General features: G+C 38.1%; 1 protein-coding gene across 1 annotated transcript in view; it reads left to right on the forward strand.

Annotated features, from left to right (window-relative positions):
• Window positions 1-15,635, forward strand: part of SEPTIN11 (septin 11) — a 47,917-nt gene that overhangs the window by 11,328 nt on the left and 20,954 nt on the right. Inside the window, exons 2-3 of the mRNA XM_007949046.2 lie at window positions 712-907; window positions 9,925-10,111. Coding sequence (XP_007947237.2) covers window positions 712-907; window positions 9,925-10,111 — 383 coding nt within the window. The remainder of the gene's footprint in view (window positions 1-711; window positions 908-9,924; window positions 10,112-15,635) is intronic.

A 15,635-nucleotide genomic window follows, 5' to 3' on the forward strand; every position in this document is an offset into this window, starting at 1 on the left:
AAATGCTTTAGGTACTATGCCATCAGAGCTCCCCAACTATAAAATAGAGAAAATAATATTACTGTTTGAGGGGGGTAGTAATAGCATTTCAATGAGGTATAATGTACTGGAAGCTCCTGGCACAGGACCTAGCACAAAATAAGCACTTAATAACATTTAGGTATTATTGTTGTCATTAAGACTGTTCTTTTGAAAAATGTACTTCTTTTGGACAATATTGGATGGTATCAAATATTTATTACAATATAAATGAGATCAATCTTTTTACACACACACACACACACACACACATATATATATATATGTAACAGAAACTCAGTAATGTAGTTTTACACACTAACATTTAGGAAGGGGAGAAATACAGTTCACATTATTGTAATTTGCAAACTGACCACAAGCAAACTTATAGGTAACAATGCCTCCTTCCAGAGGTAAAGAAAGAAAAGCATCTTGATCTGTAAGTTTAAAATATTTTCTGCTTAGTAGTTTCAGAAATTCCTTAAGGTGTTTCTAGGGAGATATTCCATAGATGATACATAGAAAGAATTGAGTAACTTTCTCTTGGTGGTAGGATTTCTGGTGATAATAACTTTTTTTTTCTTTAACTTTTTACTGTGCAAACATGATTATGAAAAAAAAAATACTGATAAATTGAACTCATGTCTGAGAGACACTGACACAGTCTCTTATTTGTCCTTCATGTCCATATAGGTGAGACAGGCATTGGCAAATCCACATTAATGGACACTTTATTCAACACCAAATTTGAAAGTGACCCAGCTACTCACAATGAACCAGGTGTCCGGTTAAAAGCCAGAAGTTATGAGCTTCAGGAAAGCAATGTACGGCTGAAGTTAACCATCGTTGACACCGTGGGATTTGGAGACCAGATAAATAAAGATGACAGGTACGTCCTGGGATTTTGTGGGGCTTTAAATGGGTGAGGAGATAGCAGAATCCACCCTGGTTAAATTCAAAGGCTAAATATTTTGGTGCTCAGTGGTTATGGGACTTGTTCCTATATAGCCTAAAGACTATAACATTCTTGTCCTGAGAAATCTTCTTGGAATGTTCTTCCTTAAGATCAGAATCAGCCAACACAGTCTCTTTCAGCTAGTTTGAGCAGAAAAGGGATGGTTAGAAGGGATGTTTGCTTATAGCATTTTTTTAAGAGGTCATGGAACAAGATTTGAGGCCTTTCCCCACCAGGAAAAGCAATCCAGAAAGACATCAAATCACTCCACAAGACAGTTTCAGCAGAAACCCCTGCCACCAGTTACCTCATACTGCTTGGTGACACTTCGGAGAAGTCTCTAGAACTGCCTCCAAATCTGTTCCAGAAATGCCTTCACCATTGCTTGCAAGAACCTTCTCTTTACTGTGTGTGGCCTCTGCCTTGTATTACTCACTCCTTGCTTCCAGGTCTTGTGTGGCTACATCTTTTTGGCAGAAACTAGGCTACATCCTGAATACTAGTTGCAAGGGTATAGGAAATGTGATTTTCATTTTTCTCACTTTACATAATAAGAGAAATAAATAGAAAAAGGAGTTTGGACTGGTAATATGTTCCACTCACTTAGTCCCAGAGGCAGATTAGGATATTTGACTTAATTCCAAAATTTTTACGGATTTGAATGAAAGAGTGATTTTGTATAGGAAGCCACAGCCCAGGAACTAGAAGACCCAGTTTGTACTCTGGGTTCTGCCAGTGACAAATTATAGGACCTTGGCAATTTATTTAACTTCAGAAGAATTACATGAGATGTTCTGTAAGCTCTTTTCCAATGTGATACTTTGAACAGTCCTATTCATCTTTGGAGACCTAGGTAAGGACATTGTGAAAGTCTAGGCCTGGAAGACTTGTGTGGTTGTAATAGGGAATTATCCTGTATTTGGATAGTTTTTGCCAAAAGTGATGTTAGCTCCTCAAGTCCCAAAGTGAAAAAAGCATTTTTATGGAAGATCTATTAGAAAAATCTAAATTTCTAGGTGACAGGTCTGAATATTGCTGTTAGTGTTGTGGTGTGAAATACTGTGAGGTGCTTGTGTAGTGTACCGCCTTTAGGCAGTTCAAAGTTGAACAGCACGTCAACTCAAGTCTGAATAATGAACATGATTTCAGTCAAACCTGATCAGGAATTCAGGTCGATTTGGATTAAAGTTTCTCTTTCTATGCAGAAAAGGTTTGTTAGGATAATTAGGTATCAGATACAATAAAATTCTTTGCATATGTGAAAGAAAAGGCACATTTAACCTACTTAAGAAATAAAATATTTTTTAAGAACTTTGCTACTGTAGTTTGTGTGTTAGATAAAGGTTGCTATCTGCAAATTTATGTTATATATTCATTCATTAAAATTAAAGAAATATAATTTTGAAATAATGTAGTGAGATTTTATTTTTATAAAATACATACATACCCAATTTATAAAACTAAGTAAGTTTGACTCTTCACTGTGAATTAGCAGCTTCCCTCAAATAAGGGCATATTCTGTTTTCACAAATTTTTAAGGAACAACAGCTTCCCTCAAATAAGGGTCATTACACAGTCAGATAATACACTCACATCCAGGCCTATTCTTCATCTCTCAGACCTTAAAGATTTCTCCCTGAGGTTAGATAATGTCATGCTTGTGCACTCCCTGACTGCAAGGCAGCAACTGGAATCTGTCAGCATCCCTTCCTGCAGGTACAAGAGTGGTCCTTATTTGAGGGCAGCTGCTGTTCCTTCAAATTTGTTGGTTTATAACCCATATGTTAATCTCAGTCTCAAGATCTCTTTCTCAAGATCACCCATTCTATTCATGAATCTCAACCTCAGATGTCTTGTGGCCATTATAAATATTAAGCTCATCCTCTAAAGAAGTGTGAGAAAGTTAAAATAAAACTGGCCTAGGCCCAGAGACAATTCCAGAAGGGGACATCCAGAGACATTCTTGAGCAGTGACAACATTTTTGGAATAAGTGCCTAGCCTCTTAGAGTGACCAATTTGTAATAGTAAACGCCACATCAGTAAGTTATTATATGTTTGCTTAAATCTTCTGCCACCAAGTCTGTTCCGACTCATAGCAATGCTATGAGGAGAGTAGAACTGCTCCATGGCATTTCCAAGGCTATAAATCTTGTTTGTTTGTTTGTTTTTTAAATATTATTGTGCTTTGGGTGCAGATTTATAGAGCAAAATTTGTTTTACACTCAACAGTTCATGTACATGTGATTTCACGCCCCAGTTACCATCCCTGACCATAACAAACTCTCCTCCCCTCCTGTCCCCGTGACCACCCCCTCCCTGTGACCTTCTTAACTATGCACTTCTGTCTGTCCATCTTTTCCTCTATATGAATGCTGTCCCTCTGGTGCCCTATGGCCGATTGCTCTAAGGGATGGATCTCCATAGAGTAGGTGGGTGCATCGCCCTGGGGTAGGTGTTCTGCGTGTAGGTCTTTCAACTGTTGGGCTGAGAGCCAATCCATGGAAGTGAGTCCAATTCTAGGCCTGAAGGGTGACCCAGGGCCATAGTCTTGGGAGCTCCACCAGTCTCAGTCAATCAGTAATTGTGGTCATTTTTGTGTCTTATTCCACATTTTTCCTCCCACTCTATCCATGATCTCCAGATTTGATCCCTTTCCGAGTAGTTGACATTGGTAGCTGGGTACCGTAAAGGCTGTAAATCTTCACAGATGCAGACTGCCTCATCTTTCTCCCCTGAAACAGCTGGTGGGTTTGAACCACTGACCTTCTGATTAGCAGTTGAATGTTTGCTTAAGACTTGGAAATTTCATTAGTACTAGAGGATTTATTTTATTTTTTAAATTGTGATATATATAAAACATTTGCCCATTCAATGATTCTTATATGTTCAATGCAGTAACATAGGTTATGTTCACATGTTGTATAATCATCATCACTATGGGTTTTCAAATTATCCCACCATTTTTAACACAATTTCCCTGCCCACTAAACAGTGACTCTCCCTTTCCTTCTCTCTCCTACCCTTGGTGTCCCCCCAACAACAAAACACATACACACACGTGTATATTATATATATTTTGTAAAGAGAAACTTGGACTGTTTTTATCTAGAAGTGTGTCTTGCCTATAGTTTACTTTACTGTAGCTACTATCCCTGATATAAACATGAGCACCATAGTAATGATCAAGAAATAATTAATTGTCTTGCTGAGCATCAAGCTCTTTATTTTATCTACAGAGCACTGGAAATGCCTTTCAATACACATTGTCCTGTAATAACAGGAGAAATTGTTAGATATAGTGAGAAAGATTTTATTTTGCATCTGGCCCAATGGACTATCTGTATATTTGTGTTGGGACAGAGGGCAGCTAAGCGCTGACCCTGCAGCTGAGCAGTTGTTCTTAATTTATGAGCAGTGCAAAGGAGTGATGGAGAGGTTCCTGCCTGATGGCTGCTTAAGATGCCAAGTGAAATAAATGACGATAAAGCCCTAGAGAAAAAAAAGAGTGCACCTGTGCATTGTGGGGGCCAGGAAAAGAGCTGGGGCTCCCGGTCATTACACAGTCATATAATACACTCACATCAAGGCCTATTCTTCATCTCTCAGACCTTAAAGATTTCTTCCTGAGGTTAGATAATGTCATGTTTGTGCACTCCCTGAATGGAAGGCAGCAACTGGGATCTATCAGCATCCCTTCCTACAGGTACAAGAACTACCCTTCGGTATCTTGCTGCTAAGTTTGCATGTGCTGTTCCAGCTCAAAGTTATTGCCTCAGTGCTGACACTAAATTTTTGCCCTGCCCCTAAACTGGGACTTTCCCTCAGGTGGGTTTTCATGCACCAGCACTAAGCAGCAAATGGCTACTACAATGTGGATCCTCATATTTGCAGCTGGAGGCCTCTTTAAGAAATTATCTGACTCATTTGGGTCAAATAATAGTTTCCAAGGAGATTTAGAAGAGAGGAAGTGTAATATTAACCTAACCTAGATACCAATTTTTTTTTTCCTCTGAAATTTCTTGACAGCTGTTGCATAACCTCTTTAAATGGCATTTTGAAATTCTGTTACCCTGTGCCTCAGAAGGCATTGTTGACACTGTTGATTCTAAACCCAAATGACTATTGCTTAAAAATAGTCATTCAGTCTCTGCTTCCATCAAAAAATTGGAAGTGGGATATGCATTTTTGCATCAGTATGTAATCATATGGGAAAGGATGTGCTGTTTTCCTAAACCCATGATTATTTTTACCTACTTTGGGGATTAGGCAGGCTTTTCTACCATGAATGCAAGACTTCAAGAATGTCCCAGTTTGTTTATGTAGGCTTTGGACATGTCAGCATTCCTGCATCCTTATCTGCCTCTGACCAGGCTGGCTAGAAGGAGTCAGGAAGAGAGATGTGGTAAGGTTTCCTGTTACGTTTAATAGCATATTTAACTCTTTGTTGTTTATGGGCTTCCTTGTTTGGGCTGTCTGTTACTCTTTAGAGAAGAAGGAAAGGGATCTAGAAAAGAAAGGGAACCAAGTTTTGCTGTCAAAGCGGAAATAGAATCATCTTTAGTTTCCTTAACAGAAGATAGATTCTCAATGACAGATCACTGACTATAATGGTCACCAGCTTTGAAAAGCATGGATAACTGAAATCCTCTGAGAGATAATCCTCAGGCTTGTTAAATGTATATCAGGTTAATAAAATAGTAGTGAAGAGGCTATTTGGTCTTTAAATTCTAAATTTTTATCACATTTTCTAGTAGAGATGATCAAAGGTTAAGAACATTGACTTCAGCTAACAGTAGGTTAAAGAAAAACATATGATAGATATTGTTGTTGTTGTTGTTGTTATTCGCCATCAAGTCGGCCCCAACTCATAGCCACCCCTCCTTGGGTTACCGAGGCATTATCACTACGGAAGTAGGATTGCCCAACCTTCCTTCCGAGGAGTGGCTGGTGGGTGGGATATTGTTGTTAGCTGCCTTCAAATTAGCCTGAAATTCATGGTGATTCAGTGTGTTACAGAGTAGAACTGCTCCATAGGGTTCTCTTGGATGTAATCTTTATGAAAGCAGATTCCCAGGCCTTTTCTTCTGTTTGCTGCTGGGTATGATCCAACTGCTAATCTTTTGATTAGCAACTAATCACAAACCTAGGTAACTGTGTATAAATGGAGTCAGTCCCCAAATATTGCTATTTTGCAATAATGATTAATGGGTAAGTTGTATGCATAGATAACATTGTATAAAATATTTCCCCCCTAATTTTAACTTTCTCTGGTGTACCTTCCATCAGTTTTAGAGTCAACCTCTGTCCTTTTGTTGCTGCTTTTTTCACTCATATGAAAAAAATGAGTAGCTGGGTAAAAAGGAACATCCTCATGCCTTAAAAGGAAAATATGTGAAAGTTTAAGGGCCAGATTCGATTTGTCCTCCACCCCACTCCTTCCTCTGTATTACATCATTACAATCCAGATAATTTTAAATTGGCCACACTGAATTTAAATAAGTGTCCTTTCTATAGGGATAGAAACTATCAAAGGGAAAGTTAGGATTAAGCTTTCTTATCTTTATGACTGTGAATGTAGATTAAAAAAAGTGGAAAGGAGTTAGAGAAAGGGGCAGAGAATTTGTTTGAAAAACTATGAAAGAGAATACAAAACCAGTTGGCTGGCTTGTTGTTTAGAAGCATAATTAAATCTTTGATATAGGCAACATTGATTTTTAGGAATGGTGCTCCATGAATACATTTATTTGTTTATACTGGTATAGAAGATAAAATAGGATTTTGTGCTTAGTTGTATGTGGGAGGGAAGAGAGAAGGAGGCTTCTAGGTTGGATCCCAGCTTTCTGACTTGGCCAGTGGTGTGGGTTAGAGGTACTATTCATCATGTTAAGGAATATAGGGGAAGGTGGGGGCAAGATGAGGTCAATTTTGGACTCTAACTTTAGTTACAGAAGCAAGTAGAAATATTTAGTAAGCAGTTGGATGATGGGTCTGAAGCTCAGATAAAAGATCAAGGCTGGAGGTAGAGATAAGTGAAATGTCCTCAGTTAGATGGTAATTGAAACATAGAAAGAGGTACAGTTTTGTTGGGAGACCACATAGAGTAAAATAAGAGAGATTAAAAAATTGGCTAGGACTCCCTAAAAGGGGCAGACAGAAGGAGACCTGAGATACAAGAGGAGAACAAAGGATTTCTTTGGATATATTGAATTCAGGGCAGAAAACATTCCTTGCTAGAAAAGGAGATGTGTTATACCTCCCAAAATGTGAAGAAGATCTGTTAAAATTGGAGCTGAGGGAAATTAATAGTTTTAAAAAGAAACTATTTCATCAACATAATTAAGTCTTTGATATAGAGAATAGAGATTTTTGTAAATTGTTCTTCAAGAATACGTATAAGTGGTCTAGGAAATAGACTTGGACTAATGATGAGAGGAGTTGTTGAGAAGCTAAAAATCAGAAACTGGGGAGAGAGGAAGGAACCAGTGACTGTGAGCTTTTTTTCCCCACTTGGGGCTAAGTGGGTGTTTGGGATGCTTTGTTGTACAAAGGCACATCCACTTTTATCCCCCAAACACCTGCCATAGAATGAAGGGACTGTATGATCAGCCCCGTACTGAAGGGGCATGGATGGACTTCATGCAAGTGGCCTAGTCCACTGCCCTACAGGGCACGAGCTCAGTAGTAGAACAGTTACCATGGAATTGGTGAGGGTATAGTTCCCTTTTTCAGTGTTTTTAAAAAGTCAGCCTTACTTTTGTTCACAATATGTATTATTTGTTATGATTGTTTTGTGCCAGTGCTTTATACACATTAATTCAATTATTTGTCACAACAGCTCTCTGATATAAGTACCTTTTTTGCCTATAAGGAAATTGAGACACAGAGAGGTTTAGTAACTTGCTTAAGGGCATTCAGCTAGTAAGTTGTGGAGCTGGGTTTTGGTCCTGGGAACTCTGTCTTGAATTCCTGTTTCTAACCATCATCTTTTTACCATAATAATAATTGTAATTATGTAATACATGCCATTATTTTCAAATTGGAAAATGTAAAATCTTACCACTCCTTCACTTTTTTAATTAAAATTTTCCTGTTATGATACAGAACTTTATTATTACAGAGGAACATTTTATTTTTCTTTTAAACCTCTACAGATTTTGTCTGCTCAAATTGAACCAATGTGTTGTGATAAATTACCAAAGAAAAATATCATCAGAAAGCTTTTTCCTGACTACTCTTAGTTTGGGTCATATTTTTATCTTCTTCTCTCTGTTAGAATTTCTGCTGTTGCAAAAGAGTTGTAACTCCCTTTCAAGAATCTTGGTTTATTTTATGAGTCTTGGTTTTTATGAATGGTTTTTATTTTTCTTAAAGTTTAAATCATTCTTCAGCAATGTAGTAAATTTCCAGGGGGAAGAATTAACCCCTGTATTCCTAAAAGACCAAGCTCATTGCTGCTGAAACTAGCTTCTCCTGAGTATCCCCTTGAAAGCCTGACAGAGTTAATGGGTTTTGACAGTGACCGAATTTACTACTTACCCCCTGGAGAACATGTGGTTTGTTGACTATATATTCCCAATATGCTATTAATGATTATGTTTATGGTAAGTTAATAGAATCATTCATAATTATCCAAAACAGATTTGAATTAGGATTTGGTTAGGAGAAGAAAGGTTATAACATTTACCTTTAAATCATAAGATTTTAGAGTTGAAGGAATCCTGAAGATCATAAAAATCCAAACACTTCATTTTATAGATGAGTTACGGAATGTGCACAGAGATTTATGGGAGCACAGAGAACTTCTCATCTCTAACTGGGGATGGGGAAAGGAATTACAGAGAAAAACTCCTGTTGGGAGGTTGTTTTGGTTACCTGGTGCCACTCTGCCAAGTATATACCACAGATGGGATGACTGGAACAAACAGGAGTTTATTCTGTTATAGTTTTGGAGGCTAGAAGTCTGAGTTCAGAGTGCTGGGGTCTAGGGACTTGGGTCAAGCCCACTGAAGCTGGAGGCTTTCTTCACTCAGGCAGCTGCTGGCTGCTGAGGCTGACAAACCCAGGGTTGACAGTAAAAAGGCATAGTCCTGATGTTACCAAACTACACGGCAGGCCATTAATTCAAGTCCATTGAAAGTCCCAACATTGGCAGAGCATGGCAGGCTACTGAATGAAGACTTGGCTACATGCAGGGTTCAAGCATGCCAAAAAGCTAGAGACCTTCTTCAAAGCTGCTGCTTATATACTAGAAGCAGACCACATCTCTAAAGCAGCAACTAAGCTGCTTGTGGTAGATTCCACTATGGAGTTGATTGCCAGTCTCATCATGGGGAATAACTAACACTAGCTGCCCAGCCAAGTTGACACACAACCTTAACTATCACAAAGGTGATGCCTTATCTCTCAGATGGTAGGCCAGTTTCATTTTATGCATCTACGTCAGTCAGTTGGTAGAGGCTATCAGAACCACTTTATTGAGAAGAACTTAGAAGCTCAGTTTTCACCTAGCAGGAAATAATGCCATAATTGAATGTCCATAGAGAAAAGGGACAGCATGTATAATGTATAATTTCTGTTTTAAAGAATGAATGTTAGCTAGGAGAATAGTAGGATGAAGGGTATTCTTCCAGGTAAAGGGTTTGGCGTGCACTGAGGTGTGGAGGCAAATAAGAGCTTGGTGTATGTAGGGTGCTACAGTGGTGTAGTTTACTGAGACAAAAAAGTGGGCCAAGAAGGGAGTGGCAGAGATGAGGCTGCAGAGGTATCCAGGGCCCAGATAATGGAGGCCTTGGATGCCTACGTAAGGAATTTGGGCTTTGTCTCTTAAGGAACAGAGAGTCATTGAAGATGTTTAGTGGAGGACCATACTGCACTGAACTGTGAAGAAGTTTGAGACTAGAAACACAGTGATTTGAAAATGTATTTTCAAAAATATTCTTCTACATTCTAGCTATAAGCCAATAGTGGAATATATTGATGCCCAATTTGAGGCCTACCTACAAGAAGAATTGAAGATCAAACGTTCTCTCTTCAATTACCATGACACGAGGATCCATGCATGCCTCTACTTCATAGCCCCAACTGGACACTCGCTGAAGTCCCTGGATCTGGTCACCATGAAAAAGCTGGACAGTAAGGTACTCACTGCTGGCCTGGTTATTATCCACCCTCCTTTTAGGTCACCTTCATCCTAAGGCCCTAATTTATTCTCTGCTTTCAGTATAATTTGTTTTTTTCTGGTTTTCAAAAATCATAGGGTTTAGCAATGTGAGAAAAATGCTTTAAAACTTTTGAATGTTAGGCAAAAAACAAACAAGCCATGTGACTGGTTATAAAGTATTTTTAGTTTTTGAATTAGCACCAGTTTTATTTCTCTCCGATAAGGGTTGGGAAATTATGCATAGGAGATACCTAAGTGGTACCAGAAAGGGTTAAGTTTAGAGATATTGAAATAGAGATTCAAGGGTTTTGTTGTTGTTGTTTGTTTATTTTTAACTTTCTCTAATTCTTTCTTTAAAAGATTTTTAAAGGTTTGGCTTTAATTCAAAGTTTAGAATGATAAAGATTGTTATTTTTTTCCTACGTGATGAGGACAGTCCAGCTTCATGGATTTTAAAACTGAACAGCACACATTTGTTCTAAAGAAGTAAAGTGTTAGTGTCAGTTTGATCCCTAAGCCTTTCATATTTGTAACCTCTCTGTTTTGCAACATTTGAAGAAAGGAACTGATAAAGCAATTTGATAAAATTTGATGCCCTACTTTACAATGCATTTGATTTTCCATTATGGAATAAATGGGCAATGCATTCTAAAATAAAAAAGAAGCAAATGTCAAGAAGAACAACCACAAAACTAAGCTATCGTATTTTTTCTTAGATTCCCTTTTCAGTTCAATGAAAAGGAACTTAACATCTTTAAAGGGCTTTGCTTGGAGTCTTATTTTGTCGTGTGACAAAACAGTGAGAAGGATGCTCTGAAGATCAGCCTGTCCTGTAGACCTCTGTCTGAACCGGCCACAAAGAGGCCTGGAGTGGCTGAGGCAGAGCCAGGCTCCTTGAGTTTCCACCATGCACAGAAGCACTGGTTTACAGCAACATTTATTAATGGCCTGAAAGGATCGATGCAGCTAGAGTACTCTTCGGAGAATAAATAGAAAGAAACCTTTTTCCCCAGTTGACTCAGCTGCAATTCAGACTCCAGGGACTGCACTGTTCATAGGGGAGAATTCACCAGCTGTGAGCCTGTTCCTTGTGCTATCACGTCCTTGAAAGCTGCAGCTTTTCTCCCCTTCTGTCTCCCTATTTACTGGATTACCCAGTTTTCCACAAGTATTCTTTTTCTGTTTTTACTTGTGTCCAAAGATTCCAATTTACTGATTTTTCAGTTTTTAATTTTAAGATTATATGATTATTTAGGATCTTTCTTAGAAGAGGCTCTCTAAAATACAAGCTTTACAAGGGCAAAATAAGATTTGCCTAGAAAACTAGAATACATGCATACATACATACATACATACTAGTTCTTGTAGTTAAGCAAGAGTAGTATTATTACAAAATGACTTCAGCTTTGTATTTTATGTACTTTGCATTAATGGAATTTTTCACAAGATGCATGAATTACTTTACAATAGAAAAATATTAGATAAAAAGTGTTTTGCTTTAAAAAAAAAGTTTAAAGTACATTTGTGAGCAAGTAACTTAAACATGTTATAAATACCCACAAGTATTCTAAAGGAAGTGAAGTGAGATGGCTTCCTAACTGGCCACTGAGTATGTTGACTAAGCCAGGATAATATCCAGCAATATACTTATGTATGTTGTCCTTGTTGTTGGGTGCCATTGAGTCCATTTCAACTCATAGCAATCCTGTGTACAACAGAATGAAACACTGCCTGGTCCTGGGCCACCTTCACAGTCTTTGCTGTTGGAGCCCATTGTTGTAGCTTCTGTGTCAATCTGTCTTGTTGAGAGTCTTCTGCTTTCTGCCTGACCCTCCACTTTGCCAAGCATTCTAGGGACTGGTTACTCCTGGTAAGGTGTCCAAAGTACATGAGAGGAAGTCTTGCCATTCTTATTTCTAAGGAGCATTCTGGCAGTACTTGTTCCAAGACAGATTTGTTTGTTCTTCTAGCAGTTCATGGTATATTCAGTATTCTTTGCCAACACCATAATTCAAAGGCATCAATTCTTCTTCAGTCTTCCTTATTTGTTGTCCAGCTTTCACTTTCAAATAAGGCAATTGAAAATACCATGGCTCGGCCAGGCATACCTTACTCCTCAAAGTGACATCTTTGGTTTTTATCACTTGATGGAGGTCTTTTGCAGCATATTTGCCCAATGCAGTATGTTGTTTGATTTCTTGACTGCTGCTTGCATGGGCATTGATTGTGGAGCCAAGTAATAGGAAATCTTTGAAAGCTTCAATATTTATTTATTTGTTTGTTTGCTTCTTATGCTGTTGCTTATTGGTCCATTTGTGAGGATTTTTGTTTTCTTTATGTTGAGGTAAAATCCATACTGAAGGCTGTAGTCTTTGATCTTCCTCTGTAAGTGTTTTAGGTCCTCTTCACTCTCAGCAAGCAAGGCTGTGTCATCTGTATGTCGCAGATTGTTGTTGAGTCTTCCTCTAATCCTGATACATTCTTCATATAGTCTAGCTTCTCAGATTATTTTCTCAGCATACAGATTGAATAAATATGGTGAAAGGATAGAATTCTGATGCACACCATTCATGATTTTAAACCATATAATACATTCTTGTTCTGTTCAAGCCACTGCCTCTTGGTCTATGTATAGGTTCTGTATGAGCACAGTTAAGTGTTCCGGAATTCTCATTCTTCATAATGTTACCTGTAATTTGCACAGTTAATTGCCTTTGCATAGTCAGTAAAACACAAGCAAACATTTCTCAATATTCTCTTCTTTCAGCCAAGATCCATCTGACATCAGTAATGATATCACTTATTCCATATCCCCTTCTGAATCCAGCTTGAATTTCTGGCAGTTCAATGTACTGCTCTTTGAATTAACTTCAGGAAAATTTTACTTACATGTGATATTAATGATATTGTTTGATAATTTCCACATTCTGTTGGCTTACCTTTCTTTGAAATGGGCACTGGATCTCTTCCAGCCAGTTAACCAGGTAGCTGTCTTCCAAATTTCTTGGCATAGACAAGTGAGTACTTCCAGCATTGCTTCTGTTTGTTGAAACATCTCAGTTGTTATTCTGTCAATTCCTGGAGCCACGTTTTTCACCAATGCCTTCAGTGCAGCTTGGACTTCTTCCTTTAGTGCCATTGGTTCTTGATCCCGTGTTTGTTTGAAATGGTTGAACGTTGGCCAGTTCTTTTTGATACAGTGACTCTGCACATTCCTTCCATCTTCTTTTGATTCTTCCTGCATCATTCAATATTTTGTTCATGTTGTTGTTGTTGTTATGTGAGGTTGAATCGGACCCGACTCACAGCGACCCCTCCTTGGGTTTCTAAGGCAGTATCACTATGGACGTACATTGCCCCATCTTCCTTCCGAGGAGTGGCTGGTGGGTTTGAACTGCCAGCCTTCTGGTTAACAGTCAAGTGTTTTAGCCATTATGCTACCAGAGCTCCCATTTTGTTCATAGATTCCTTTAATATTACAATTTGAGGCTTCAGGTTTTTTTCTTATGTTCTTTCAGCTTGAGAAATGCCTAGCATGTTCTTCTCTTTTAGTTTTCTAGCTCCAGTCTTTGCACCAAAACCAAAACCAAACCCACTGCCATAGAGTCAGATCCAATTCACAGCAACCCCTCCTTGGTTTGCAAGGCAGTAGCTCTACAGAAGTAGATTGCCCAATCTTCTTCTGAGAAGTGGCTGGTGGGTTTGAACCTCCAGCCTTCTGGTTAGCAGTCAAATGCCTTAGGCACTACGCCCCCAGAGTTCCCAGTCTTCGCACATTTCACTATAATACTTTGTCTTCTTGAGTCATCCTTTGAAATCTTGTGTTAACATCTTTTATTCATCATTTCTTCCATTCACTTAAGCTAGTTTATGTTCAAGAACAAGTTTCAGAATCTGTTCTGACATCCATTTTGTTCTTTTCTTTCTTTCCTGTCTCTTTAAGGGCTTTTTGCTTCCTTCATGTATGATGTCCTCATCTCATCTTTGGTCACTAGTGTTCAGTGTGTCAAATGAATTCTTGAGATGGTCTCTAAATTCAGATGGGATATATTCACGTTCATACTTTAGCTACCATAGCCTTGTTTTAATTTTCTTCAGCTTCAACTTGAACTTGCATATGAACAATTGATGATCTATTCCAGAGTTTTGATTGATGATATTGAGCTTCTCTTCTTCTCTTTCCATAAATGTAGTCAGTTTAACTCCTGTGTGTTCATCTGGCAAGGTCCATGTGTATAGTCACAATTTAAGTTGTTGAAAGCGATATTTCCAATGAATAGGTCATTGGTCTTGCAAAATTCTATCATGCGATCTCTAACAACCACAGTCATATTTTCCACCTACTGATTCTTCTTCTTTGTTTCCAACTTTTACATTCCAGTCACCAGTAATTTTTAATGTATCTTTTATGTTTGATCAACTTCAGACTGCGGAAGTTGGTAAAAAATCTTCAATTTCTTCATCTTTGGCATTTGTGGTTGGTGCGTAAATTTGAATAATGGTTGTATTAACTAGTCTTCTTTGTCGGTATATGGATATTATTCTGTCACTGACAGGGTACTTTAGAATAGATCTTGCAATGTTCTTATTGAAATGAATGTGATCCCATTCCTCTTCAATTTTTCATTCCTGAGATAGTAGACAGATATTATGATTGTCCAATTCCAAATGGCCGATACCAGTCCATGTCAGTTCACTAATCCCTCAGAAATCTATCTTCAAACTTTCCATTTCATTTTTGATAACTTTCAATATTCGTAGATTCATACTTTGTACATTCCACATTCCTATTATTAATGGATGTTTCTTCTCATTTTGCATCATGCCACATCAACAAATTAATGTCCTGAAAATTTTACTCCATCAGCATCATTAAGGTTGACTCTATGTTGAGAAAACAGCTCTTCCCCTGTTGTATTTCAAGTGTTTTCCACCTGCGGGACTCTTCTTCCGGCACTCTCTCAGACAGTGTTCCATTGTTATCCATAAGGCTTTCACTGGCCAGTTTTTTCTGAAGTAGATTGCCAGGTGGGTCCTTCCTAGTGTGTGTTTGTCTGGACACTCCACCGAAACCTGTTCATCATGGTTGACCCCCATGGTATTTGAAATACCAGGAACATAGCTTTTGGCATCACAGCAATATGTGAGCCACAGTATGACAAACTGATAGATGAGTGAGTAATTATGTTTAGTAAGGTTGATTTTTTAAAACAAAAAGAAAAAGTAAAATAAATATAACTAAAAAATACCACAAAATAAGTCAAACTTTCAAAGCACTGATACTTGTAGGGTCAGAGACAAAGTAGAATTTGAACTATTGTCAAGTCTTCTTTTACATGTAAATTGAAGAGTTAAGGCAGATATATGGTAATTTATCAAATCTGATCAATTTAAAAAGTGAGCTTTATCAATTGGCATAACATACTATACAAAACATTGTTCCACCTACTACTTTGGCGAGTAGCGACTGGGACCTTAAAAGCTAGGAAGCTGCCATCTAG

Source organism: Orycteropus afer, unplaced genomic scaffold (assembly GCF_000298275.1).
Source record: "Orycteropus afer afer isolate SDZICR_OR568_19922 unplaced genomic scaffold, OryAfe1.0 scaffold00235, whole genome shotgun sequence".
In the NCBI taxonomy this organism is placed as follows: Eukaryota; Metazoa; Chordata; class Mammalia; order Tubulidentata; family Orycteropodidae; genus Orycteropus; species Orycteropus afer.